This window comes from Caretta caretta, chromosome 9 (assembly GCF_965140235.1).
Source record: "Caretta caretta isolate rCarCar2 chromosome 9, rCarCar1.hap1, whole genome shotgun sequence".
Taxonomy (NCBI): domain Eukaryota; kingdom Metazoa; phylum Chordata; order Testudines; family Cheloniidae; genus Caretta; species Caretta caretta.
In genome coordinates, this window is record NC_134214.1 from 50,704,541 (window position 1) to 50,730,603 (window position 26,063).

Consider the following 26,063-nt stretch of genomic DNA (forward strand, 5'->3'; position numbering starts at 1 on the left):
AATGTCGAATAGAGGGGAACGATCACGTCCCTCGATCTGCTCGCTATGCCCCTACTTATACATCCCAAAATGCCATTGGCCTTCTTGGCAACAAGGGCACACTGTTGACTCATATCCAGCTTCTCGTCCGCTGTCACCCCTAGGTCCTTTTCTGCAGAACTGCTGCCTAGCCATTCGGTCCCTAGTCTGTAGCTGTGCATTGGGTTCTTCCCTCCTAAGTGCAGGACCCTGCACTTATCCTTATTGAACCTCATCAGATTTCTTTTGGCCCAATCCTCCAATTTGTCTAGGTCCCTCTGTATCCTATCCCTGCCCTCGAGCGTATCTACCACTCCTCCCAGTTTAGTATCATCCGCAAATTTGCTGAGAGTGCAATCCACACCATCCTCCAGATCATTTATGATGTATCAGTTGTTTCTGTAAGGAAGACGTTCCCTTCTTCTGTTGTCAGACAAGCACATACAACAGGATCATTGTGGATATTGCTCCATCCATCAAGACTCAGGTTAACAATTTTACCCTCTAGACCTTTTGCATACTGCTCAATTTCTCTTTCATACACTTTATCCAGCAATTTGCCTGCGACGTCTGCTCTGTTGGGTGGACTGTATCCTGGTCTTAATGACTGAACCATGTTAATGAAGTGTGGGTTCTCGATCATACGGGAAGGAGAGTTTCTTGCATAAAAAAAACAGGCATTTTTTTCATCAATTACCTCTTTTTGTAATCTTCTGGTTCTTATCACAAACTTATCTATGGTTGTTTCTGGATGATAGAGATTTTTTTTTTCTTTGACAACTGCACAAGTAAGCGTCTCTGATGGTATCTTCTAGACTGAGCACTGAGTCCCATTGGGTATATGGAAAGATTAACCTAAATAATCTATACAGAAGCCCCAGGAACCCTATAAAATTGGGTCCCTAATACATGAACTATTGGAACTCATTTACAAAACTTTCCTTAAACGTTACATGAATATATTGTCTCATACTATAGAATTAGAATTTTTAATCCCTATTCCATAATGAGATATCTTTGAGCTATAATGTATCTTAATTAAAACTGTCTTTAGATAGGTTTTTCCCTCAAAAAGCATTTTATCAAAAAAATCTGATTTAAATAAAAAATAATTATTTTTTATCCACCTTATATAATAATGAATAATATTTGCTATATAACAGCTAAGGGTATGTCTACACTATGAAATTAAGTTGATATTATAGAAGTCGATTTTTATAAATCAGTTTTATACAGTCGATTGCGTATGTCCACACTAAGCGCATTAAGTCGGCGGAGTGCGTCCTCACTACCGTGGCTAGCATCGACTTAGAGTGGTGTACTGTGGGTAGCTATCCCACAGTTCCCGCAGTCTCCGCCACCCATTGAAATTCTGGGTTAAGCTCCCAATGCCTGATGGGGCAAAAACATTGTTGCGGGTGGTTTTGGGTACATGTTGTCAGTTGCCCCTCCCTTCATGAAAGCAACGGCAGACAATCGTTTCACACCTTTTTTCCATGCGGACACCATACTGCTTTCAGCAGACGGTGCAGTAGGACTGCTAACCGTCGTCATCCACCGCTTCCGCTGCAACTCTGCTCTGCTGCTATTGTCTCAATAGTGAATTTCTCCATGTTGTCTGTCATGGGCTCCCGGGTACGTGTGTTCTTCCTCGGGAAATGTGTGTGTTGTTAACCTTCGTCCTCCACCTCTTCCGCTGCAACTTTGCTCTCCTGCTCTCATGAATCCACCTCGCAGGTCATCTCATCGTTCTCTGTAAATATCTATTCTCGTGGCATCTGTCGTCAGCCACCGCTTCCGCTACAACTCTGCTCTCCTGCAGACGCCATACCATGGCAAGCATGGAGCCCACTCAGATCACTGTGGCTGTTATGAGCATTTAAACACCTCGTGCTTTATCCTGCAGTATGTGCAGAACCAGAACCTGCAAAAGCAGGCGAGGAGGCGGTGGCAGCGTGGTGACAAGAGTGATGAGGACATGGACACAGACTTCTCTCAAAGTACGGGCCCTGGCAATTTGGACATCCTGGTGGCAATGGGGCAGGCTCATGCTATGGTACGCCGATTCTGGGCCCGGGAAAAAAGCACAGACTGGTGGGACCGCATAGTGTTGCAGGTCTGGGATGATTCCCAGTGGTTGCGAAATTTTCGCATGCGTAAGGGCACTTTCATGGAACTTTGACTTGCTTTCCCTGCCCTTGAAGTGCAAGAATACCAAGATGAGAGCAGCCTTCACAGTTCACAAGCGAGTGGCGATAGCCCTGTGGAAGCTTGCAATGCCAGACAGCTACCGGTCAGTCGGGAATCAATTTGGAGTGGGCAAATCTACTGTGGGGGCTGCTGTGATCCAAGTAGCCGACACAATCACTGAGCTGCTGCTATCAGGGGTAGTGACTCTGGGAAATGTGCAGGTCATAGTGGATAGTTTTGCTGCAATGGGATTCCCTAACTGTGGTGGGGTGATAGACGGAATGCATATCCCCATCTTGGGACTGGACCACCTTGGCAGCCAGAATGTAAACTGCAAGGGGTACTTTTCAATGGTGCTGCAAGCACTTATGGATCACAAGGGACGTTTCACCGACATCAACGTGCGATGGCCGGGAAAGGTACATGATGCTCGCATCTTCAGGAACTGTGGTCTGTTTGAAAAGCTGCAAGAAGGGACTTACTTCCCAGACCAGAAGATAACTGTTGGAGATGTTGAAATGCCTATAGTTTATCCTTGGGGACCCAGCCTTCCCCTTAATGCCCTGCCTCATGAAGCCATACACAGGCACCGTGGACAGTAGTAAGGAGCTGTTCAACTATAGGCTGAGCAAGTGCAGAATGGTGGTAGAATGTGCATTTGGACGTTTAAAAGCGCGCTGGTGCAGTTTACTGACTCGGTTAGGCCTCAGCAAAACCAATATTCTCATTGTTATTGCTGCTTGCTGTGTGCTCTACAATCTCTGTGAGAGTAAGTGGGAGACATTTATGGCGGGGTGAGAGGTTGAGGCAAATCACCTGGCCCCTGATTATGCGCATCCAGACATGAGGGCGATTAGAAGAGCGCAGCAGGGTGCGCTGCGCATCAGAGAAGCTTTGAAAACCAGTTTCATGACTGGCCAGGCTACGGTGTGACAGTTCTGTTTGTTTCTCCTTTATGAAAACCCACCCACTTGGTTCACTCTACTTTCCTGTAAGCCACCCGCCCTCCCCCCTTCGATCACCGCTTGCAGAAGCAGTAAAGTCATTGTTGTTTCAAAATCATGCATTCTTTATTAATTCATCACACAAATAGGAGGATAACTGCCAAGGTAGCCTGGGAGTGGTGGGGTAGGAGGGAAGAACCAGGTGGGGTTGTGTATGAGGGGAGGAGGGAAGGACAAGGCCACACTGCACTTCAAAACTTATTGAATGCCAGCCTTCTGTTGCTTAGGCAGTCCTCTGGGGTGGAGTGGTTGGGTGCCTGGAGCCCCCCCCCCCTTCCCGGTTCTTGGGCTTCTGGGTGAGGAGGTTATGGAACTTGGGGAGGAGGGCGGGCGGTTACACAGGGGCTGCAGCGGCGGTCTGTGATCCTGCTGCCTTTCCTGCAGCTCCACCAGACGCCGGATCATATCCGTTTGATTCCCCAGTAGCCTCAACATTGCGTCCTGCCTCATGTCATCATGCTGCCGCCACCTCTCATCTTACTCGTCCCTCCTGTCCTCACGTTCATTTTATGCTTTCCTGGACTCTGCTATTGTTTGCCTTCACACATTCTGCTGAGCTTTTCCGTGTGGGAGGACAGCATGAGCTCAGAGAACATTTAATCGCGAGTGCTTTTTTTTCGCCTTCTTATCTGCTCTAGCCTCTGGGACGGAGATGATCGGGGGAGTGTTGAAACATTTGCAGCTGCGGAGGGAAAAAAAGGGAGAGTAGTATTTAAAAAGACATTTTAGAGATCAATGAGTAGACTCTTTCATGGTGAACCAAGCTGTTAACATTACGTAGTATGTGTTTTCGGTACAAGGTCGCATTTTGCCTCTTCTATTGAGGGCCTGCCGGTTTGGTGTGAGAGATCTCACGCACACAGGGCTGGGCAACAGAATTCGGCTTGCAGGCAGCCATGGTAAGTCACAGTCTTTCGGCTTCTTCAGCCTTCATAACATGTGGGAATGGTCTCAAACAGCAGCACTGTCCTTTCCCATACCAAGCACCCATTGGGTTGTCCATTTAAAAGGAGGGACTGCGGTTTAACGTGCAGCACAAACACAACTAACCGCTCCCCCCCCTCCAATTCTCTAGAATGATCGCTTCACCCCTCCTCCCACCGCGTGACTAGTATCAGAGAAGATCCCTGCCAGCCAAATGCGAACAGCTCAGCGTAAGTGGCCTCCCCCCAGCGCGTGGCTAAAAGCGGGGATGATTTCAGCCACAGGCAAACAGCGCAGCAGGAACGGCCACCTCTGAATGTCCCCTTAATAATGTCCCTGGAAGATTTCCGCTCCATCCCCAGACACGTTAACAAACTTTTCCAGTTAGCTGTACTGGCCGTGAATGCATCCCAAGTCTTCAGAGTGAATTAATCATTAAACACGCTTGCTTTTAAACCATGTATTATATTTACAAAGGTACACTCACCAGAAGTGCCTTCTCCACCTTCAAGGTCCGGGAGCCCAGGTTGGGAGGGTATTGGCTCCAGGGTGATAAACAATTCTTGGCTGTTGGGGAGAATGGTTTCTCCGCTTGCCTGTTGTGCGCTATCCTCCTCCTCCCCAAAATCCCCATCCCTGTTGTGTGAGACTCCCCCCTTGCAGGTGTCCACAGACAGGGGTGGGTTAGTGGTGGGGGCACCCCTTAGAATTGCATGCAGCTCATCACAGAAGTGGTATGTCTGGGGCTCTGACCTGGAGCAACCGTTTGTGCCTCTGGTTTTTTGGTGGGCTTGCCTGAGCGCCTTAATTTTCACGTGGCACTGCTGCAGATCCCTGTTATAGCCTCTGTCCATCATGCCCTTGGAGATTTTTTTCAAATATATTGGTATTTCACCTTTGGAACGGAGTTCTGATAGCATGGATTTATCTCCCTATACAGTGATCAGATTCAGTACCTCCCGTTCGATCCATGCTGGAGCTCTTTTTCGATTCTGGGACTGCATGGTCACCTGTGCTGATGAGCTCACCACGCTGGCCAAACAGGACATGAAATTCAAAAGTTCCCAGTGTTTTCCTGTGTACCTGCCAAGTGCATCTGAGTTTGAAGTGCTGTCCAGAGTGGAGCACTCTGGGATAGCTCCCAGAGGCCAATTCCGTTGAATTGCTTCCACACTACCCCAAATTCGACCCGACGATGTCGATTTCAGCGCTCATCCCCTCCTTGGCGAGGAGTACAGAAATAGATTTTAAGAGCCCTTTAAGTCTGCAAAAATGGCTTTGTCATGTGGACAGGTGCAGGGTTAAATCAAACTAATGCTGCTAAATTCAACCTAAACTTGTAGTGTAGACCAGGGCTAAGTATCTTCATCCATAGGTCTCAGTACTTTGCAAAGGAAAGTAAGTGTCATTGTCCCTGTTTTACATATGGGGAAACTGACCGATGGAGGGAGTGACTTGCCCAAAGTCACACAACAGGGCTACAACAACACTGAATACAACAATAGGGAAATGGCAGAGTGGGAAATAGAATTGGGTTTCCTGAATCTCAGGCCAGAGTCCTATCATTTGCCTGCACTAAGGGGAAAAGATGTATTTCTCAGGTAATCTGTCTTTAATAGTTTTGCATACCTTCAAATTAATTGATAAATGTTTAATAAAGTTTTCAGAAGGTGTATTGTTCAGCAGATCATTTGAGAACATAATCAGGGTTGATTAAAATGCAGATTCTTGGTATGTTTGTACACTCGCTATAGTGAAGTCAAAGTTTATTTGACCATAACTATTTTATACCTAACAAAATGACCCTAAACCTGAGGGGGAAGCAGAAAGAAGCTTTTGTGGGGGCTGAATGATATTGAATAAATTAGTTCCCAGGAGAAGGGGAATATAGTTTCAAAGACTTTGGTTTTAACTGGATTATTCTGGAGAATTTGGAGGGAAACTGCAGGGGGTGCTTGTAGGACCACTAGGGGCAGCTGCTCTGCATGACAAAGGAACTGCAGAGAAGTTTAACTGTCCATGAAGAGACTGTCTGGTTGTGGTCACTGCATGATATCTCTATAACTCTTTCTATGGACAGTTTCATCCTGAGTGGTCATACATCAGTGACTCACAATGAGTATGACATTAGTGACTGTTGCTATAACAACAATAGTCCTCCAGGGCAGATTGGAAGAGGCCCTGGAGGTTTTTCAGCTTCCTCTGGAGCATGGGGCACGGGTCACTTGCTGGAGGATTCTCTGCTCCTTGAAGTCTTTAAACCACGATATGAGAACTTCAGTAGCTCAGACATAGGTGAGAGGTTTTCACAGGAGTGGGTAGGTGAGATTCTGTGGCCTGCATTGTGCAGGAGGTCAGACTAGATGATCATAATGGTCCCTTCTGACCTTAATATCTATGAATCTATGAAACCTTTTCTAAAAACTTGGGCATCCGCAACATGCATTAGTGGTCATTGTGTGTACCAGAAATGTTCAGGGGAGACACTGTATTTGCATGTGAATAGATCTTTTAAATGGGGTGGATATTTCATTCTAAGCTTAAAAACAAATTAGAAAATCTGAACTCTTAACACAAACAAAATTTAAGAGTGCGTAAATGGCTCCAGGGATTAGTAATGGGTTATGGAGCCTTCTGCCTCTGGCTGCAGTGGCTAGTGATAAGATACAATAAAAGATCATGGGCTTGTGTTTTTACAAAACCTGCATTTGGGATCTTGTTCAAGCTGTGTCCTTTTAAAATCATGTAATGTTGATTGCAATCTTGTTTTTTAGTCCACTTCAGTTCTGATGTAATTTTAACAGCTAATGCTTCACAAGCTAACATAAAAACAGCCATACTGGGTCAGCCCAGTGGTCCATCTAGCCCAGTATCCTGTCTTCTGTCAGTGGCCAATGCCAGGTACTTCAGAGGGAATTAACAGCACAAGTAATCATCAAGTGATCCTTCTTCTATCAACCATTCCCAGCTTCTGGCAAACAGGCTAGGAACACCATGCCTGTCCATCCTGGCTAATAGCCATTGATGGACCTATGCTCCATGAACTTATCTAGTTCTTTTTTGAACCCTGTTATAGTCTGTCCTTCACAACATCCTCTGGCAAAGAGTTCCATAGGTTAACAGTGAGTTGTGTGAAGAAATACTTCTTTGTTTGTTTTAAACCTGCTGCCTATTAATTTCATTTGGTGACCCCCTAGTTCTTGTATTATGAGAAGGAGTAAATAGCACTTCCTTATTTACTTTCTTCACACCCGTCATAATTTTATAGACCTCTATCATATCCCCCCTTAGTCATCTCTTTTCCAAGCTGAAAAGTCCCTGTCTTATTAATCTCTCCTCATATGGAAGCTGTTCTATACCCCTAATCATGTTTGTTTGCCCTTTTCTGTACCTTTTCCAATTTTTTTGAGATGGGGCAACCAGATCTGCATTCAAGATGTGGGCATACCATGGATTTATATAGAGGCAATATGATATTTGCTTGAGATTAATGCTGTATAGCATTTGAAAGCTGGGATTCCCAAATGGCCTTTAAATTGTATGAACTCTAGCAGTGTGAGAGAATCCTGGAAGTGCAAAAGAGGGGTACCCTCTCCCCGCAAAATAATCCAAGCATAAAATGGCTATCAGAATGATGTGAGTTCAAGATCCTGCAGCTTTCCTCTCTCAGGACTAGATAGGCCTAACCCCACACAGCTGCCTTGTGCTTGCTCCCCTAATGTGATGCGCACCCATTTCTGTTGAGAAGGGGAAGGACAGAGCCTAGCCAGGTGAGGTGAAGGGTTGAGTCTGCATCTTCACAAATACCTTATTTTGTCCCATAGGATTTCACCCTCACTGTCCCCAGTACCTTGTGTTGGTATGGTTTTCTTTGGGGTAGGAGGGCTATACAGTGCATCCTTCACAACTCCTTTCATAGCTATTAACTCCTAACTAGGCCCTGACTGAGCAACAGAAGTCTCATTCGCTGTTCTCTCAGCACAGAGTCTGAGATCTGAACACTGTTCTCCCTTTCAGAAGTGAAAAATCCAGCCTAGAAGGGTGCATGTAATTGTGGGAAATATCAAAAGTATTCTGATGTTGAGTTGATAGGCTCAGAGCTTCCACAGGCTGTGTATAATACCATACATTGGTGATGTCATTTACTAACTTGACATTGAACTGTACTTGGCAAGACAAAGAGAAATAATTCTTTGAACCCCTTGGCTTGACTCTTCCACTTTGAATCCTATTCCTTAATGGCTTTCCTTGTATTGTTTTTTACGCAGAGAGCTGTCAGGCTAGAGAGCCTCTTTTGTAAATTCCTCTTCCAAGTGTTCCACAGGGCTAAAATAATTCAAAAGACTGTGTTTCAGGGTATACCTAAGCTTTTCAACTCAAATCAGGGTAGCTCGCTACGAAGTTTTTATTCTGATCAGAAATTAGTTAAATTGCTCTCACATCCTCTAGATATTGGAGACTTTCTAAGTGATTACTACAGTAGGACATGTTTCAGAGTAGCAGCCGTGTTAGTCTGTATTCGCAAAAAGAAAAGGAGTACTTGTGGCACCTTAGAGACTAACCAATTTATTTGAGCATAAGCTTTTGTGAGCTACAGCTCACTTCATCGGATGCATGGAGTTCTTGCCTCAGGATGCTCATCTTATGGGAGAGTCTGAAATCAGGGGGCCATGGATTTAAGTCTACTATAGCTTGGTGAATCAGGAATTGTCAGCTGTCTATGAAGCTGCAGATGAACTGTGTCGTGATGAGGTAAAGGTTTGCTTTAGTCAGGCTGTGACTGTCTGGAGACAGGAAAGACTCCTTGACTAGTCAGCCAGTTGTTCAAGGCTGTTCTGTGGTTCTTTTCTCACATTTCTTAAATTGTACAGATAGGATGTAGTCCTCAGCAGCTGCAGTACAGTATGCAGCTATTCCCATCAAATCTTTCTGCGTCCGTTCCTCCTCCTCGCTGTATTCTGGCTTGTGTTTGGGGTGAAGATGTCATCAGTTTTGAATTAATGCAGTGAGGCCATGGGAGTAAAGTCTTTCCCTGTTCATTGAACTTTGATAACTCTGTGTGCTAATTCAGAATATCCCACCCTGAAAAAGCGTGCATGTTTTCTGTGTTTGGGTGGAACAGTGGTTTTTCCCCTTAAAGTTCAAATTGTTGTGTATTGGGTTTCAGGAAAGGTTTTTAAAGCCAGGTTGGCTAGCAAGTCAGTGATTGTGTTAGTTCATGAAGTGGTTTCTTTCTGTGAGCTTGATGTGTTGGTGTTTCTTCTCTGGAAGACTCAACCGATGAGGAGAGTAGACAACCAGTAGGAGGAATCAGAACATTCCCAAGTTTTTCCTGATATCTGATCGGCTGTTGCTGCTTGTCAGGAATTAGCATGCTGAGCTACAGCAATCCAATTGATAGGTTAAATGTCTTATTCTTTGAATTTTAAGTAATATAAAGAAACTACTGTATCAATAACAATCTTCTTTTAATTCTGAATTTTAGAGTTAACCCTGAATCCACCAGAAGGAATAGTAGCAGGTAAGGAGCTATATAGAACTCATGTTATGTAGGTATGTGTCATTGACTGTTGTTCGTAAAGCAATGATGTATCTTTTTTTTTTTTTTCTTTAAATAGGGCCTATGAATGAAGAAAACTTCTTTGAATGGGAAGCCTTGATCATGTGAGTTGATACTCCTTTGGAGTTAAACTTCATCTTACATTTAACTTTTTGGACTAGCTTGTCATAAAGGAGAGCATTAATACAGAAAATCTTAATTCAGTCTTGTATATTCTTGCGTAAAAGAGAACTCCATGCAATCTGCTCAGTCCGTATTCAAAGGGGGAAGTTGGGAACCTCTCTGCCATCAGACCATGATCTGGATTTGAAAATAGAACACTTGCACTTGAGTCGTCTTATGCTGATGGTCATATTGTTGAAGGAATAATAAAAGTTTGTGACGTTGGCCCAGTGAAGTAGTGTGCTGGGTGTAGTGGCATACCCCAGGGATCATTGCTGGCACTACATCTACTTAATGTGTACGTAAATAACTTGGAAAACAATGAGTTGCCTGATTTGCAGACTGTGAAAACAGGTAACTAAATTCAACAAAATAGGGACAGATTTCTCACATTATAAGCAGAAGAAGACAGACAGTTTGCCAGTGTTACATCTGTTTTCCTTTTGTCTCCAAAATTAATTTTCGTTTTGTCCCCTCCAGCACTTAACCAAGGTGCCAGAATGATCTGGCAAGCTCCACATTTACTGTTATGGAGCATACAGGGTCCATAGGCATTGTTTGTAGAACATATAGATGCTTACTTAGGGCATGTCTACACTTGCCATTTAAAGCGGAAAAAGTCCCTTTTTTGTACAAAAACTATGGAAGTGTCTACACTTGCCAGTGACTTTTTGCAGTGAAACTAAGTTGTTACACCACAAAAAGAAAACCACCTCCACGAGAAGCGTACAGCTCTTACTGGTGATGCTTTTGAGGTGATGTGCAAGTGAAGACGCATTCTTCCTGTTTACACAGCTTTTAGCTTCTGGAGGATATCCCACAATGCCTAGGTGACCACTCTAGCCAGCAGCTCTGCTGCTCCAATGCCAGGTAAACAGACATCCACTCCTCCCCCTGTAAAGCCCCCAGGAAGTTTGAAACTCCCCTTCCTGTTTTCTTGGCAAGTACTCACTTATCTGGCCCGGTGACAATGCCTGCTCCATGGAGCAAACGAACCCCTGCATGGAGCAATGCTGAGCTACTGGAGCTTATCAGTGTTTGGAGAGAGGAGACTGTGCAGGGACCCAGGATGCCCCCATCACCTCCCCCTCTCCCCTTCCCACAAGACCCATCATGAAACTGGAGAGAGCTGCACTGTGGGATAGCTGCCCTAGAGCGCAGTGATGGAAGTGCTGCTAATGTAAACACTGTCTGACACCTCAGGAATTAAGTGAGTACACAAACCAGTGCTTTACTTTCACTCATTCCCTGTCACTGGTGTAACTTATAGCGCAAAAACTCTGCAAGTGTAGACATACCGTTAGCTTTCTGGGAGGAGCTCAGATAATATAGGGGTAGGCATGGTGTAATCAACACCTTAAACTTCATCCAGAAGTCAGTGTGTAGCCCATGAAGATCACATGGCACAGATGTAATATGCTGTGTGTGGAAAGCTGCTCTGTAGGTGGGCTGCCTTGTCTGGCAATAGCTGTGGCTTTGGGATGGTATGAACGTGTAGTCTGTGCAGACCATGTTGTAATAGTCCAATCTTGAGTTGACAAAGGTATGGTTAGGCATAGTGAGGCCTTACATCTGAAAGGAAAGGATGCACTTTCTTGCCAATCATGTGAGAGGCTTATAGCTTTTAACTTCCTAGGGATGTAAATATCAATTTAAAAAGTTAACCAGTTAAATTATTAAAATTATACCATTTAACTGGTTAACCGTTAACCAAGGTCGTTCCGGTGGGGCGACTGGGGCTGGGATCCCACTGGCCTGCCCGCTGCTCCCGGGGCCGCTCCAGCCTGCCGGGGCTGGGGTCCCTCTGGCCCACCGGCCCAACACGGCCAGGGTAAACAGTTAAGGTCCAGTTAATGGTAAGCCTAATGCTTACTGGTTAACCTTTTACATTCCTAAGGGTATGTCTACACTACGAAATTAGGTTGAATTTATAGAAGTTGGTTTTTTAGAAATCGTTTTTATACAGTCGATTGTGTCCCCTCCCCCCACACAAAATGCTCTAAGTGCATTAAGTGCATTAACTCGGTGGAGTGCTTCCACAGTACCGAGGCTAGCGTCGACTTCCGGAGTGTTGCACTGTGGGTAGCTATCCCACAGTTCCTGCAGTCTCCGCTGCCCATTGGAATTCTGGGTTGAGATCCCAGTGCCTGATGGGGCAAAAAACATTGTCGTGGGCGGTTCTGGGTACATGTCATCAGGCCCTCCCTCCCTCCCTCCCTCTGTGAAAGCAACGGCAGACAATCGTTTTGCACCTTTTTTCCTGAGTTACCTGTGCAGACGCCATACCAAGGCAAGCATGGAGCCTGCTCAGCTCACTGTCACCGTATGTCTCCTGGGTGCTGGCAGACGCGGTACTGCATTGGTACACAGCAGCAGCAACCCATTGCCTTATGGCAGCAGACGGTACAATAGGCCTGAAAACCATCCTCATCATGTCCGAGGTGCTCCTGGCCGCCTCGGTAAGGTCAGTCAGGAGCGCCTGGGCAGATATGGGTGCAGGGACTAAATTAGGAGTGACTCGACCAGGTCATTCTCTTTAGTCCTGCAGGCAGTACTATTGTACCATCTTATGGTGAGCAGGCAGGAGATGTGGATGGCTAGCAGTCCTATTGCACCATCTTCTGGCAAGCAGCCAGGAGATGTGGATGGCTTGCAGTCCTTCTGCACCGTCTGCTGCCAGCCAAAGATGTAAAAGATAGATGGAGTGGATCAAAACAAGAAATAGACCAGATCTGTTTTGTATTCATTTGCTCCCCCCTCTCTCCCTCCCTCCCTCGGTGAAGTCCTGCCTGAAATACCAGAGGGAGGGATAGCTTAGTGGGTTGAGCATTGGCCTGCTAAACCCAGGGTTTTGAGTTCAATCCTTGAGGGGGCCATTCTGTGGGACAGTTGTTTTTGTTTCTCCTTGATGTAAAGCCACCCCCTTTGTTGATTTTAATTCCCTGTAAGCCAACCCTGTAAGCCATGTCGTCAGTCGCCCCTCCCTCCGTCAGAGCAACGGCAGGCAATCGTTCCGTGCCTTTTTTCTTGCCATACCATGGCAAGCATGGAGCCCACTCAGATCACTTGTGCAATTAAGAGCACATTAAACACCACGCGCATTATCTAGCAGTATATGCAGCACCAGAACCTGGCAAAGCGAAACCGGGCGAGTAGGCAATATCAGCGCGGTGACGTGAGTGATGAGGACATGGACACAGACTTCTCTCAAAGCACGGGCCCTGGCAATGTGGGCATCATGGTGCTAATGGGGCAGGTTCATGCCGTGGAACGCCGATTCTGGGCCCGGGAAGCAAGCGCAGAGTGGTGGGACTGCATAGTGTTGCAGGTCTGGGATGATTCCCAGTGCCTGCGAAACTTTCGCATGCATAAGGGCACTTTCATGGAACTTTGTGACTTGCTTTCCCCTGCCCTGAAGCTCATAAATACCAAGATGAGAGCAGCCCTCACAGTTGAGAAGCGAATGGCAATAGCCCTGTGGAAGCTTGCAATGCCAGACAGCTGCTGGTGAGTTGGGAATCAATTTGGAGTGGGCAAATCTGCTGTGGGGGCTGCTGTGATGCAAGTACCCAACGCAATCAAAGATCTGCTGATATCAAGGGTAGTGACCCTGGGAAATGTGCAGGTCATAGTGGATGGCTTTGCTGCAATGGGATTCCCTAACTGTGGTGGGCGATAGATGGAACCCATATCCCTATCTTGGCACCGGAGCACCAAGCCGGCGAGTACATAAACCGCAAGGGGTACTTTTCAGTAATGCTGCAAGCACTGGTGGATCACAAGGGACATTTCATCAACATCAACGTGGGATGGCCGGGAAAGGTACATGACGCTCACATCTTCAGGGACTCTGGTCTGTCTCAAAAGCTGCAGGAAGGGACTTTATTCCCAGACCAGAAAATAACCATTGGGGATGTTGAAATACCTATAGTTATCCTTAGGGACCTAGCCTACCCCTTAATGCCATGGCTCATGAAGCCGTACACAGGCAGCCTGGACAGTAGTCAGGAACTGTTCAACTATAGGCTGAGCAAGTGTAGGATGGTAGTAGAATGTGCATTTGGACGTTTAAAGGCGCGCTGGCACAGTTTACTGACTCTGTTAGACCTCAGCAAAACCAATATTCCCACTGTTATTACTGCTTGCTGTGCGCTCCACAATCTCTGTGAGAGTAAGGGGGAGACATTTATGGCGGGGTGGGAGGTTGAGGCAAATCGCCTGGCTGCTGGTTATGTGCAGCCAGACACCGGGGTGGTTAGAAGAGCACAGGAGGGCGCGGTGCACATCAGAGAAGCTTTGAAAACCAGTTTCATGACTGGCCAGGCTACGGTGTGAAAGTTCTGTTTGTTTCTCCATGATGAAACCCCCCGCCCCTTGGTTCATTCTACTTCCCTGTAAGCTAACCACCCTCCCCTCCTCCCTTCGATCACCGCTTGCTGAGGCAGTAAAATCATTGTTGCTTCACATTCATGCATTCTTTATTAATTCATCACAGAAATAGGGGGATAACTGCCAAGGTAGCCCGGGAGGGGTGATGGAGGAGAGAAGCACCAGGAGGGGTGGTGGAGGAGGGAAAGACAAGGCCACACAGCACTTTAAAAGTTTAAAACTTTAAAACTTATTGAATGCCAGCCTTCTGTTGCTTGGGCAATCCTCTGGGGTGGAGTGGCTGGGTGGCCGGAGGTCCCCCCACCGCGTTCTTGGGCGTCTGGGTGAGGAGGCTATGGAACTTGGGGAGGAGGGCGGTTGGTTACACAGGGGCTGTAGCAGCGGTCTGTGCTCCAGCTGCCTTTCCTGCCGCTCAACCATATGCTGGAGCATATTAGTTTGATCCTCCAGCAGCCTCAGCATTGAATCCTGCCTCCTCTCATCATGCTGCCGCCACCTTTCAGCTTTAGCCCTCTCTTCAGCACGCCACCTCTCCTCCCGGTCATTTTGTGCTTTCCTGCACTCTGACATTGTCTGCCTCCATGCATTCATCTGTGCTTTGTCAGTGTGGGAGGACAGCATGAGCTCAGAGAACATTTCATCGCAAGTGCCTTTTTTTCGCCTTCTAATCTTCACTAGTCTCTGGGAAGGAGAAGATCCTGTGATCCTTGAAACACATGCAGCTGGTGAAGGGGAAAAAAAAGGGACAGTGGTATTTAAAAAGACACATTTTCTAGAACAATGGCTACACTCTTTCACGGTAAGCCTTGCTGTTAACATTACATACATAGCACATGTGCTTTCATTTCAAGGTCGCATTTTGCCTCCCCCCACCACATGGCTAGCCCCTCACCCTTCCCTGTGGCTAACAGCGGGGAACATTTCTGTTCAGCCACAGGCAAACAGCCCAGCAGGAACGAGCACCTCTGAATGTCCCCTTAAGAAAAGCACCCTATTTTAACCATGTAACCATGAATGATATCACGCTCCTGAGGATAACACAGAGAGATAAAGAACGGATGTTGTTTGAATGCCAGCAAACATACACTGCAATGCTTTGTTCTACAATGATTCCCGAGTACGTGCTACTGGCCTGGTGTGGTAAAGTGTCCTACCATGGTGGACGGAATAAGGCTGCCCTCCCCAGAAACCTTTTGCAAAGGCTTTGGGAGTACATCCAGGAGAGCCGCAAATGCCAGGGCAAATTAATCATTAAACATGCTTGCTTTTAAACCATGTATAGTGTTTTAAAAGGTACACTCACCAGAGGTCCCTTTGCTGCCTGGCATGTCCGGGAGGCAGCCTTGGGTGGGTAGTGGCTCCAGGTCCAGGGTGAGAAACAGTTCCCAGCTTCGGGAAAACCGGTTTCTCCGCTTGCTTGCTGTGAACTATCTACAACTTCATCATCATCTTCTTCTTCTTCATCCCCAAAACCTGATTCCGTGTTGCCTCCATCTCCATTGAAGGAGTCAAACAACACAGCTGGGGTAGTGGTGGCTGAACCCCCTAAAATGATATGCAGCTCATAGAAGCGGCATGTTTGGGGCTCTGACCCAGAGCAGCTGTTTGCCTCTCTGGTTTTCTGGTAGGCTTGCCTCAGCTCCTTAAGTTTCACGCGGCACTGCTTTGGGTCTCTGTTATGGCATCTGTCCTTCATGCCCTGGGAGATTTTGACAAATGTTTTGGCATTTCGAAAACTGGAACGGAGTTCTAACAGCACGGATTCCTCTCCCCATACAGTGATCAGATCCCGTACCTCCCGTTCAGTCCATGCTGGAGCTCTTTTCGATTCTGGGACTCCATCATGGTCACCTCTGCTGATGAGCTCTGCATGGTCACCTCTGCTGATGAGCTCTGCACTCACCTGCAGCTTGCCATGCTGGCCAAGCAGGAAATTGAAATTCAAAAGTTTGCGGGCCCTTTCCTATCTATCTGGCCAGCGCATCTGAGTTGAGAGCGCTGTCCAGAGCGGTCACAATGGAGCTCCCGGAGGCCAATACCGTCTAATTGCGTTCACAGTACCCCAAATTCGACCCAGCAAGGCCGATTTCAGCGCTAATCCCCTTGTCAGGGGTGGAGTAAGGAAATCGATTTTAAGTCGAAAAAAAGGGCTTCATCCTGTGGACGGGTGCAGGGTTAAATCGATTTAACGCTGCTAAATTCAACCTCAACTCCTAGTGTAGACCAGGGCTAGGTGTAACCTCCACAGGGGACCATCTTTGTATGTCTGAAATAACTTCTAACTCCTGCTGGTGATCTCTCACAAATCAGTCTGAGCTCAAAGTGGATAGTAATCTCTACTTGGGATCTGACCGGTTACGCAGGTGCCAAAGTAACCCCTGTTTAGGGCAATGAGCTTCTGCTGCTCCGAGCCACAAAACAGCTCTCAGAGCTGATCTGTGAAGGGTAAATCTGACCCTCCCAATGTCAACCCATACCTCTGTCTATAAGATTCCTCCCAATGCACCTCAGGGAACAGGAGGTGACTTCCCTTTCCCCTACCTTAATCATAGCCAAGAGGGCCAGGTAGCCCTGAATGACAGTGCACCTTGACAGCATTGGAGGAGAGGGCGTATAGCAGGCCACTCCTCCATCTAGACATGGAATGGTAAGATGAGAGCCCTGGACTTTCAGGGAATGATGTCCCACATGGAGAGTAGTGGTATGAAACTTATCCAAAATGCATCCTTTTTCCAGTGAACTGTGTTCTGGGTTGGTAATAGTGAGGCAGACTCTTCCTAACAAAAAGTTCACACACCCTGAAAGAGTCCATGTAGAAGTTATACCTTTTGCCAGCATTTCTGGACGCCTTTTAGGTATGTGTATCCTCCGCTGGCATTAGGCAGCAGAAATAACTCCCAGGTGTGCGATATTTCAAACAGTCATGCTTTCCAGTATTGCATGCACACAGGCTGAAAGTTCTCTGACAGTGCAGCTTTTAACTTCCATGTGGTCCCTCTAAAGGGCCAGACAAACTCCCAGATAAACTTCATTCAGCTATAAATAAATGGGTATTAATCCCAAACTGGGATGGGCATGCACTAGTTATAAAAACAAAGGTGGTGGTGCTGAGTGGTGGAATTGTAGGCTCTGCAAGCAACCTGATGCCTGTTCACCATCCCTGCTAACCAGCCTTTACAGGGATACACTTACAGAATGACTTAAACTTTAAAAACGTTGAAATTATTGACATCAAATGAATACGGAATACAACCATGGTTGTAAGAACTTACCTAGCCTGTTTTGGTGACTGGAGCACTTGAGGTCTGCAGCCCATGAAGTGGGTGAAGGTGATATTTTTAATTAAAGAATGGGATCTCTGACTTGTTCTGGAAGAAGAAAAATATTGGTTTGAAGTGATACAACCAATTAGTACCCCCTGTCTTAATAAAATTTTGGCCTGGGAAGCAGGCTTATAATTTCAAGATTTCTTTGATATCAGTGGGAGTTGTGGATCCTCTACGTCTCTGAAAATAAGATAATTTAATTTCTAAATATGCATTCATTGCCTAACTTTTAGGCATCCAAGTCCAGAAATGTTTACCATGATTCTTTATGCAGTGTCTTCTAGTTGGAAATGTGGTAATCAGCATTCTTAGAAGTATGATCTGTGTAGCTGTGAAAGGTGAGCACTTACTAGTATTCTCTAAACAGTGTGACGATCTGGTTGACTTTAGAAATCTCCCAGGGTTTGACAAACTCCTTGGAGTGAGGAAGTACTGATAACTCAATTTCTTTCCCAAACAGGTTTCAGAGTAACAGCCGTGTTAGTCTGTATTCGCAAAAAGAAAAGGAGTACTTGTGGCACCTTAGAGACTAACCAATTTATTTTAGCATAAGCTTTCGTGAGCTCACGAAAGCTTATGCTAAAATAAATTGGTTAGTCTCTAAGGTGCCAGAAGTACTCCTTTTCTTTTTCCCAAACAGTGAGAGCTGTCATGGAGGACACACAATGGAGAAACTTGAAAGTGTATTGTTAGGCATAAAATATTTTTGTTTCCCTTGTCACTATAATGCAGATGTAAATAGCCAGAGACTTCTTGCTGGCATTGAAAATGAACACCCTTTAAAGTGAAAACTCTCAAGTACGTTTAGCTTGTGGTATTTCTGTCAGTGCAAATTAAGCATTATTACTGTTACATTTATTTGTTTGGCATGTGATACGAAAATTTGCATTTTAACACTGGATAGATTTTGAAGCTGAATTGCAATAAAAGCAGAGATTCAGGTACCTTTGTCCTCAAAACTGTTTATTATAAATAAATATGACAAAATCTTATAGAAAGTTTTAATTACTTTTAAAATGAAAGTTCAGTTAGTACTTTATATTTGGATGTAAGCTTCCCCCAGCATTGTGTGCAACCACAAAATTGCAACTTTGTGCTGATGCTGCATGATGTCCAGGAAACTAAACAGACTATGAAGTGCCACTAATTAGTCTAGCCCTGTCCAAGAGAGATACAATGCAAAAAGTAAAGGAGCAGCATAAATGGTGAAATGGCAAACAGGAGGCTTGACATTTTTTCGTTTTGACTAATTTAAGGGGCCTTCTGTAGCACATGTGAAGGACCCACCAAGCATAAATACAAGAATTACAGCCGGTTAAAGTAGTAGGGAGATGTGTAAGTGGGAACTCTTGTTTCTCTTCTAGAAAGCAAGGAACATTCTTTTTAAAATGCTGAATTCTTTCAACACTGTGTTTACACAATGCAGCACTGCTGTAATAGTTAAGTTTAAGATCTTATTGATTTGAACTTCCCAAGTAGCTGTTTTTCGGTTCCATAAAGCCATGTGTGTTTACCTATCCCAGGCGATTATATTAAGAGGTGTCTTTCTAACGCACAAATGTGTATGAAACGGATCAGAGTGCACATCTGTGATGCTACTGTGCCACTCGAATACAGCTGAGTTAATAGAGGTCTGCAGGTTGGATCTTTAGAAAAGGGCTGATTGGTTCATACAACATAGTGATAAATTGTTCCAAAATGTCAAAGGATTTAATCAAAATACTGGATAATATCTTAACGCTGTGTGGGGTCCAAGAATTTATTGTGCAAGTTTATGAATTTAATATTAACATTTCAGGGCCTTTTTAGTATTCTGCCTTATGAACTTCAAAAGCAGTGTACCATGAAAGCTTATGCTTGTGTTAAAGAAACAGCTTAGCCCACCAAAATGATACAGAAGCACTCGTTAAGAACTTTGTTAGCCTAAAGATTGCTTTTTTTAAATATAAACAATACAAATTTAAGCCGATTTTTCAAAAATCTGTCTTGAAAAGTGTTTAGATCTGTGTTTAGACTTAGGACTTTTGTTTGGAGAAGGGCTTTTTGTATCATGGAATTGCCTTTTATCAGGATCTGATGAGGTGGTGGTTTTTGGTAATTTTCCAGCTGTCACAAATACAAAAGAAGCCATTTACAAATGTACAGAAAACAGTGATCATAGAATTGCCTATACTCTCATCAGTTTGTCTCACCCTACTATTTTGGCAGACACCTGGATGTTGGTTTTCTCTCCATAGTGTTGCTCCTCCCACCATAAATAGCATCTTATTGATGGACTCCAGAGTTTCTTCTGCTCATGTTGTATATTAAACCAACAGTGCATCTCTTCCACCGTACACACACAACCCAACAGAAAAATATTTCCATTTATGATGATCAAAATGTAGAGAGCATTTTTCTTATTTTTCCTACTTGAGAACTTAGAGTTTGATTTAAGGATCTTTACTTCATATATTTTGACATGTGATGTTGACAGTTTGGGCTTGAATGGTTATAAAGCTTTAACCATTTGAATCTCAGCATCTATTATATTTAAATAATTGTCTGACCCTCCCATAATTTCCAGCAATTGTGATGATATAAATCATCTGAGTAGGGAAGGAACCATCTGAGTAGGGAAGGAAATAGACTTCTAGGATGGAGGTTGGCACAACTGATTAAGAGAGCTTTAAACTAGGAATTTGGGGGAGATGGTTGGGAGATGTCCAGGTAATCTCCACGCCAGAATTTAGCATAGAGTGGAAAGAAAATGAAGTAAGAGTGGATACAGCTGTAGGTAGGAGGAAGGGCAGTGTAGATACAAGTCTAATAGGTTATACTGGTAGTAAAATGACGGTGCCTAATAGGGTACAGAATGTGAGTGAGGCCAAACAGCAAAAATTAAGATGTTTGTACACTAATGCAAGGAGCCTAGGTAATAAAATGGAGGAACTAGAGTTACTGGTGCAGGAAGTGAAACCAGATATTATAGGTATAACAGAGACCTGGTGGAATAGTAGTCATGACTGGGCTACAGGTATTGAAGGGTATGTGCTGTTTAGGAAAGACCGAAATAAAGGTAAAGGTGGTGGAGTAGCACTGTATATCAATGATGAGATAGAATGTAAAGAAATAAGAAGCGATGAAATGGATATGACTGAGTCTGTCTGGGCAACAATTAAATTGGGGAAGAAAACTATTAGAGCCTCCCCTGGGATAGTGCTTGGGGTGTGCTATAGACCGCCGGGATCTAATTTGGATATGGATAGAGCCCTTTTTAATGTTTTTAATAAAGTAAATACTAATGGAAACTGTGTGATCATGGGAGACTTTAACTTCCCAGATATAGACTGGAGGACGAGTGCTAGTAATAATAATAGGGCTCAGATTTTCCTAGATGCGATAGCTGATGGATTCCTTCAGCAAGTAGTTGCTGAACCGACTAGAGGGGATGCCATTTTAGATTTGGTCTTGGTGAGTAATGAGGACCTCATAGAGGAAATGGTTGTAGGGGATAATCTTGGCTCAAGTGATCATGAGCTAATTCAGTTCAAACTGAATGGAAGGATTAACAAAAATAAATCTGCAACTAGGGTTTTTGATTTCAAAAGGGCTGACTTTCAAAAATTAAGGAAATTAGTTAGGGAAGTGGATTGGACTGAAGAATTTATGGGTTTAAAGGTAGAGGAGGCCTGGGATTATTTTAAATTAAAGCTGCAGAAGCTATCGGAAGCCTGCATCCCAAGAAAGGGGAAAAAATTCATAGGCAGGAGTTGTAGACCAAGCTGGATGAGCAAGCATCTTAGAGAGGTAATTAAGAAAAAGCAGAAAGCATATAGGGAGTGGAAGAAGGGAGGGATCAGTAAGGAAAGCTACCTTATTGAGGTCAGAATATGTAGGGATAAAGTGAGACAGGCTAAAAGTCAAGTAGAGTTGGACCTTGCAAAGGGAATTAAAACCAATAGTAAAAGGTTCTATAGTCATATAAATAGGAAGAAAACAAAGAAAGAAGTGGGACCGCTAAAAACTGAGGATGGAGTGGAGGTCAAGGATAATCTAGGCATGGCCCAATATCTAAACAAATACTTTGCCTCAGTCTTTAATAAGACTAAAGAGGATCTTAGGGATAATGGTAGCATGATAAATGGGAATGAGGATATGGAGGTAGACATCACCATATCTGAGGTAGAAGCGAAACTCAAACAGCTTAATGGGACTAAATCGGGGGGCCCAGATAATCTTCATCCAAGAATATTAAAAGAATTGGCACAAGAAATTGCAAGCCCATTAGCAAGAATTTTTAATGAATCTGTAAACTCAGGGGTTGTACCGTATGATTGGAGAATTGCTAACATAGTTCCTATTTTTAAGAAAGGGAAAAAAAGTGATCCAAGTAATTATAGGCCTGTTAGTTTGACATCTGTAGTATGCAAGGTCTTGGAAAAAATTTTGAAGGAGAAGGTAGTTAAGGACATTGAAGTCAATGGTAAATGGGACAAAATACAACATGGTTTTACAAAAGGTAGATCGTGCCAAACCAACCTGATCTCCTTCTTTGAGAGAGTAACAGATTTTTTAGATAAAGGAAACGCAGTGGATCTAATTTACTTAGATTTTAGTAAGGCGTTTGATACTGTGCCACATGGGGAATTATTAGTTAAATTGGATAAGATGGGCATCAATAGGAAAATTGAAAGGTGGATAGGGAATTGGTTAAAGGGGAGACTACAACGGGTCCTACTGAAAGGTGAACTGTCAAGTTGGAGGGAGGTTACCAGTGGAGTTCCTCAAGGATCAGTTTTGGGACCAATCTTATTTAATCTTTTTATTACTGACCTGGGCACAAAAAGTGGGAGTGTGCTAATAAAGTTTGCAGATGATACAAAGCTGGGAGGTATTGCTAATTTAGAGAAGGACAGGGATACCCTACAGGAGGATCTGGATGACCTTGTAAACTGGAGTAATAGGAATAGGATGAAATTTAATAGTGAGAAGTGTAAGGTCATGCATTTAGGGATTAATAAGAATTTTAGTTATAAGCTAGGGACGCATCAACTAGAAGTAACGGAGGAGGAAAAGGACCTTGGAGTATTGGTTGATCATAGGATGACTATGAGCTGCCAATGTGATATGGCTGTGAAAAAAGCTAATGTCATCTTGGGATGCATCAGGAGAGGTATTTCCAGTAGGGATAAGGAGGTTTTAGTACCATTATATAAGGCACTGGTGAGACCTCACCTGGAATACTGTGTGCAGTTCTGGTCTCCCATGTTTAAGAAGGATGAATTCAAACTGGAACAGGTACAGAGAAGGGCTACTGGGATGATCCGAGGAATGGAAAACTTGTCTTATGAAAGGAGACTCAGGGAGCTTGGCTTGTTTAGCCTAACTAAAAGAAGGTTGAGGGGAGATATGATTGCTCTCTATAAATATATCAGAGGGATAAATACCAGAGAGGGAGAGGAATTATTTAAACTCAGTACCAATGTGGACACAAGAACAAATGGATATAAACTGGCCACTAGGAAATTTAGATTAGAAATTAGACGAAGGTTTCTAACCATCAGAGGAGTGAAGTTTTGGAATAGCCTTCCGAGGGAAGTAGTGGGGGCAAAAGATCTATCTTGCTTTAAGATTAAACTCGATAAGTTTATGGAGGAGATGGTATGATGGGATAACATGGTTTTGGTAATTAAATATTCATGGTAAATAGGCCCAATGGCCTGTGATGGGTTTTTAGATGGGGTAAGATCCAAGTTACCCGGGAAAGAATTTTCTGTAGTATCTGGCTGATGAATCTTGCCCATATGCTCAGGGTTTAGCTGATCGCCATATTTGGGGTCGGGAAGGAATTTTCCTCCAGGGCAGATTGGAAGGCCCTGGAGGTTTTTCGCCTTCCTCTGTAGCATGGGGCACGGGTCACTTGCTGGAGGATTCTCTGCTCCTTGAGGTCTTCAAACTACAATTTGAGGACTTCAATAGCACAGATATAGGTGTGAGGTCTTTTTTAGGAGTGGTGGGTGAAATTCTGTGGCCTGCATTGTGCAGGAGGTCAGACTAGATGATCATAATGGTCCCTTCTGGCCTAAATATCTATGAATCTATGAATCTATGAATAAAAATAAACATGTCAGATTTATATTTTAAAAATCAAATTCTGCACAGTCTTTTTACCCTATAGAGCAATAGGCACTACACCCCATATCGTCTTTCTCAGCAGCTTTTCATGCATTTTGATCAGAAAGGGAAATACAATAGAGCATTGAATGCTAGAGCTCTAAGGTCCTGTGAACAGTTGCCCGATACCACCAACTGTGATCTCTGACAGAGAAGAACTGAACTATTCAAGTATTTTAATTTATCAGTAAATCTTCTGAAGGATGGTGTAAGGCTATGTGGTCTCATCTAGCCTCTCTTAGAACGGTTTGTAGTCAGTCGTAATGTCCTCCGAGTCCTAAATATCATAAATTTTGTTAGGAAGTTTTAACAATCAGCACCAGTGATGCTGGGCAGAAAATGATCTCTGCTGTTTGGCTGCAGAGACCGCCATCTGAGGAGGACTATGGTTGCTTGTGACATTCTATACCTTGTGGGAGCATATTGTAACCCCCATATTCCTCATTTTCATATAATTGTGCATATAAAGCATGCCTTGTATGGTATCGGGGAAAGGTTATGATCTTCTGAAAGTCACTTCTCTATCCATATATTTGTATCATTAATGCATATGAAGTTATGAGAATTGTGTTGTATGGTGGTCACTAAAACATGCCATAAATTGAGGAATCAGCCAGATATTCGCTCCCCAGAGGCAACAGCAAGGAAAGTAACCAATGCCCGGGCTGGGTGTCAAACAACCCATCAACAGCCATTGTTCAGCAAGGGAGCTACAATGCAATGACTCACCTGCATGAGGCCTCACCAGGGGAATTGCTCAACCTTGCTTGGAGAGACTCAGCAGTACCCCCCCAGACATGCCTGGACTTGTGCTCCCCAAGCACATGGACTGAGGGTATAAAACAGACAGGGTGGACACATACTTGGCCCTTCTCCTGCCCCACCTTGCAAACAGCTATGACACTGAGAAGAAGACAAGACTACAACAGAGGAGATTGGCACAGATTTAAGGAACAAACCTGTTTATTAAGGAATGCAATATCCAGTGGGTTGAGGAAAACTGCTTAAATCTAGATGTTGCCCAGTCTAATAGAGTTGAGAGTTTAGACTGCATGCTTATATTTTATTTTAGTTTGGTAACCACTCTGACTTTTTGCCTATCAATTAAAATCTATCTTTTGTGGTTAATAAATTTATTTGTTTATTCTACCTGCAGCAGTGTGTTTGGTTTGAAGTGTGTCAGAGACTCCCCTTGGGATAACAAGCTGTTACATATCCATTTCTTTGTTAAATTGACGAACTCATATAAGCTTGCAGAGTCCAGCGGGCATAACTTGACACTGCAAGACGGAGGTTCCCAGAGTTGTGTCTGGGGCCGGAGACATTGGCTAGTGTCATTCGGTTGCACAATCCGAGGAGTAGCTTACATGCCAGAGGCTGTGCATGAACAGCCCAGGAATGGGGGTTCTCACAGCAGAGCAGGGTAAGGCTGGCTCCCAGAGTCAAGGATTGGAGAGACCTAGCAGATCACTGGTCCGGATAACACCAGGGGAACGTCACATTGCTAATACCATATTTCTAGAGCTCTGCTTCCCTTAGTTACACTGGTGGTGAACAGAGGAAAAATACCCTGTTAAATGGAATGGAAACAGTCATTGCCTCCTTCAGAAAAGCACACCTACAAAACTCCTTGAAAAACACAATAACTCATCCCAGGCCTCCAGAAGCCAACGTTACGTGCTGCCTCATCACCAGCCAAACGTTCCCGAGCGAAGTAATTAACCACGGTGCTCTGCCAACATGCTAGCTGCCTCACAGACAGGGTTCAGACCCAGACACAGCCCAGAGATCGCTCTGGTGCACTAAAGGACGATCACCACATAACCATGGGCATTGGACCATCTGCTGCCTTTGACCCAATGGACCTGAAGGTGCTACTAACCCCCCTCCCTGACGTAGGAGGAGCAGATGGCCCAGCTCAACAGTGGCTCCGGTTGTTCCTCTCCAGCAGAACAAGAGTTGTGGTAACTCTTCCTCCTCTCTGAAGGCCTTCACCTTTGGGGTACCACAGGACCCAGACTATCCCCGTTTCTCCAGTATCTGTGTGAGACTACCGGTGAAGAGAGCGAGATGCTATGGGCTCAGCTGACTAAAGTGTGGTGATAGCACTCAATTCTAGATCTCATTTTCAAATGATGCAGCTGCTGCCACTACTAATGTGTCAGAATGCCGACATGAAATTAGCTCTTGGATGAAGAGCAGCTGGTGCAAGCTGAATCCAGGCAAGACTAAAGTGTTGCTGGTCACAAGGAGGGAAACACTTTTTGAAGAAGTGACCAAGACATTCTCTGCCTTCCATTGAAGGCTCACAGCCACCATTTGTCAAAGAGGTGT

General features: G+C 44.5%; 1 protein-coding gene across 2 annotated transcripts in view; it reads left to right on the forward strand.

Moving 5' to 3' along the window:
- UBE2G2 (ubiquitin conjugating enzyme E2 G2) overlaps positions 1 to 26,063 on the forward strand; it is a 56,768-nt gene that overhangs the window by 15,182 nt on the left and 15,523 nt on the right. For both annotated transcript variants that reach the window (XM_048863765.2, XM_048863766.2), the window contains exons 2-3: positions 9,622 to 9,657; positions 9,755 to 9,800. In XM_048863765.2, coding sequence (XP_048719722.1) covers positions 9,622 to 9,657; positions 9,755 to 9,800 — 82 coding nt within the window. The remainder of the gene's footprint in view (positions 1 to 9,621; positions 9,658 to 9,754; positions 9,801 to 26,063) is intronic.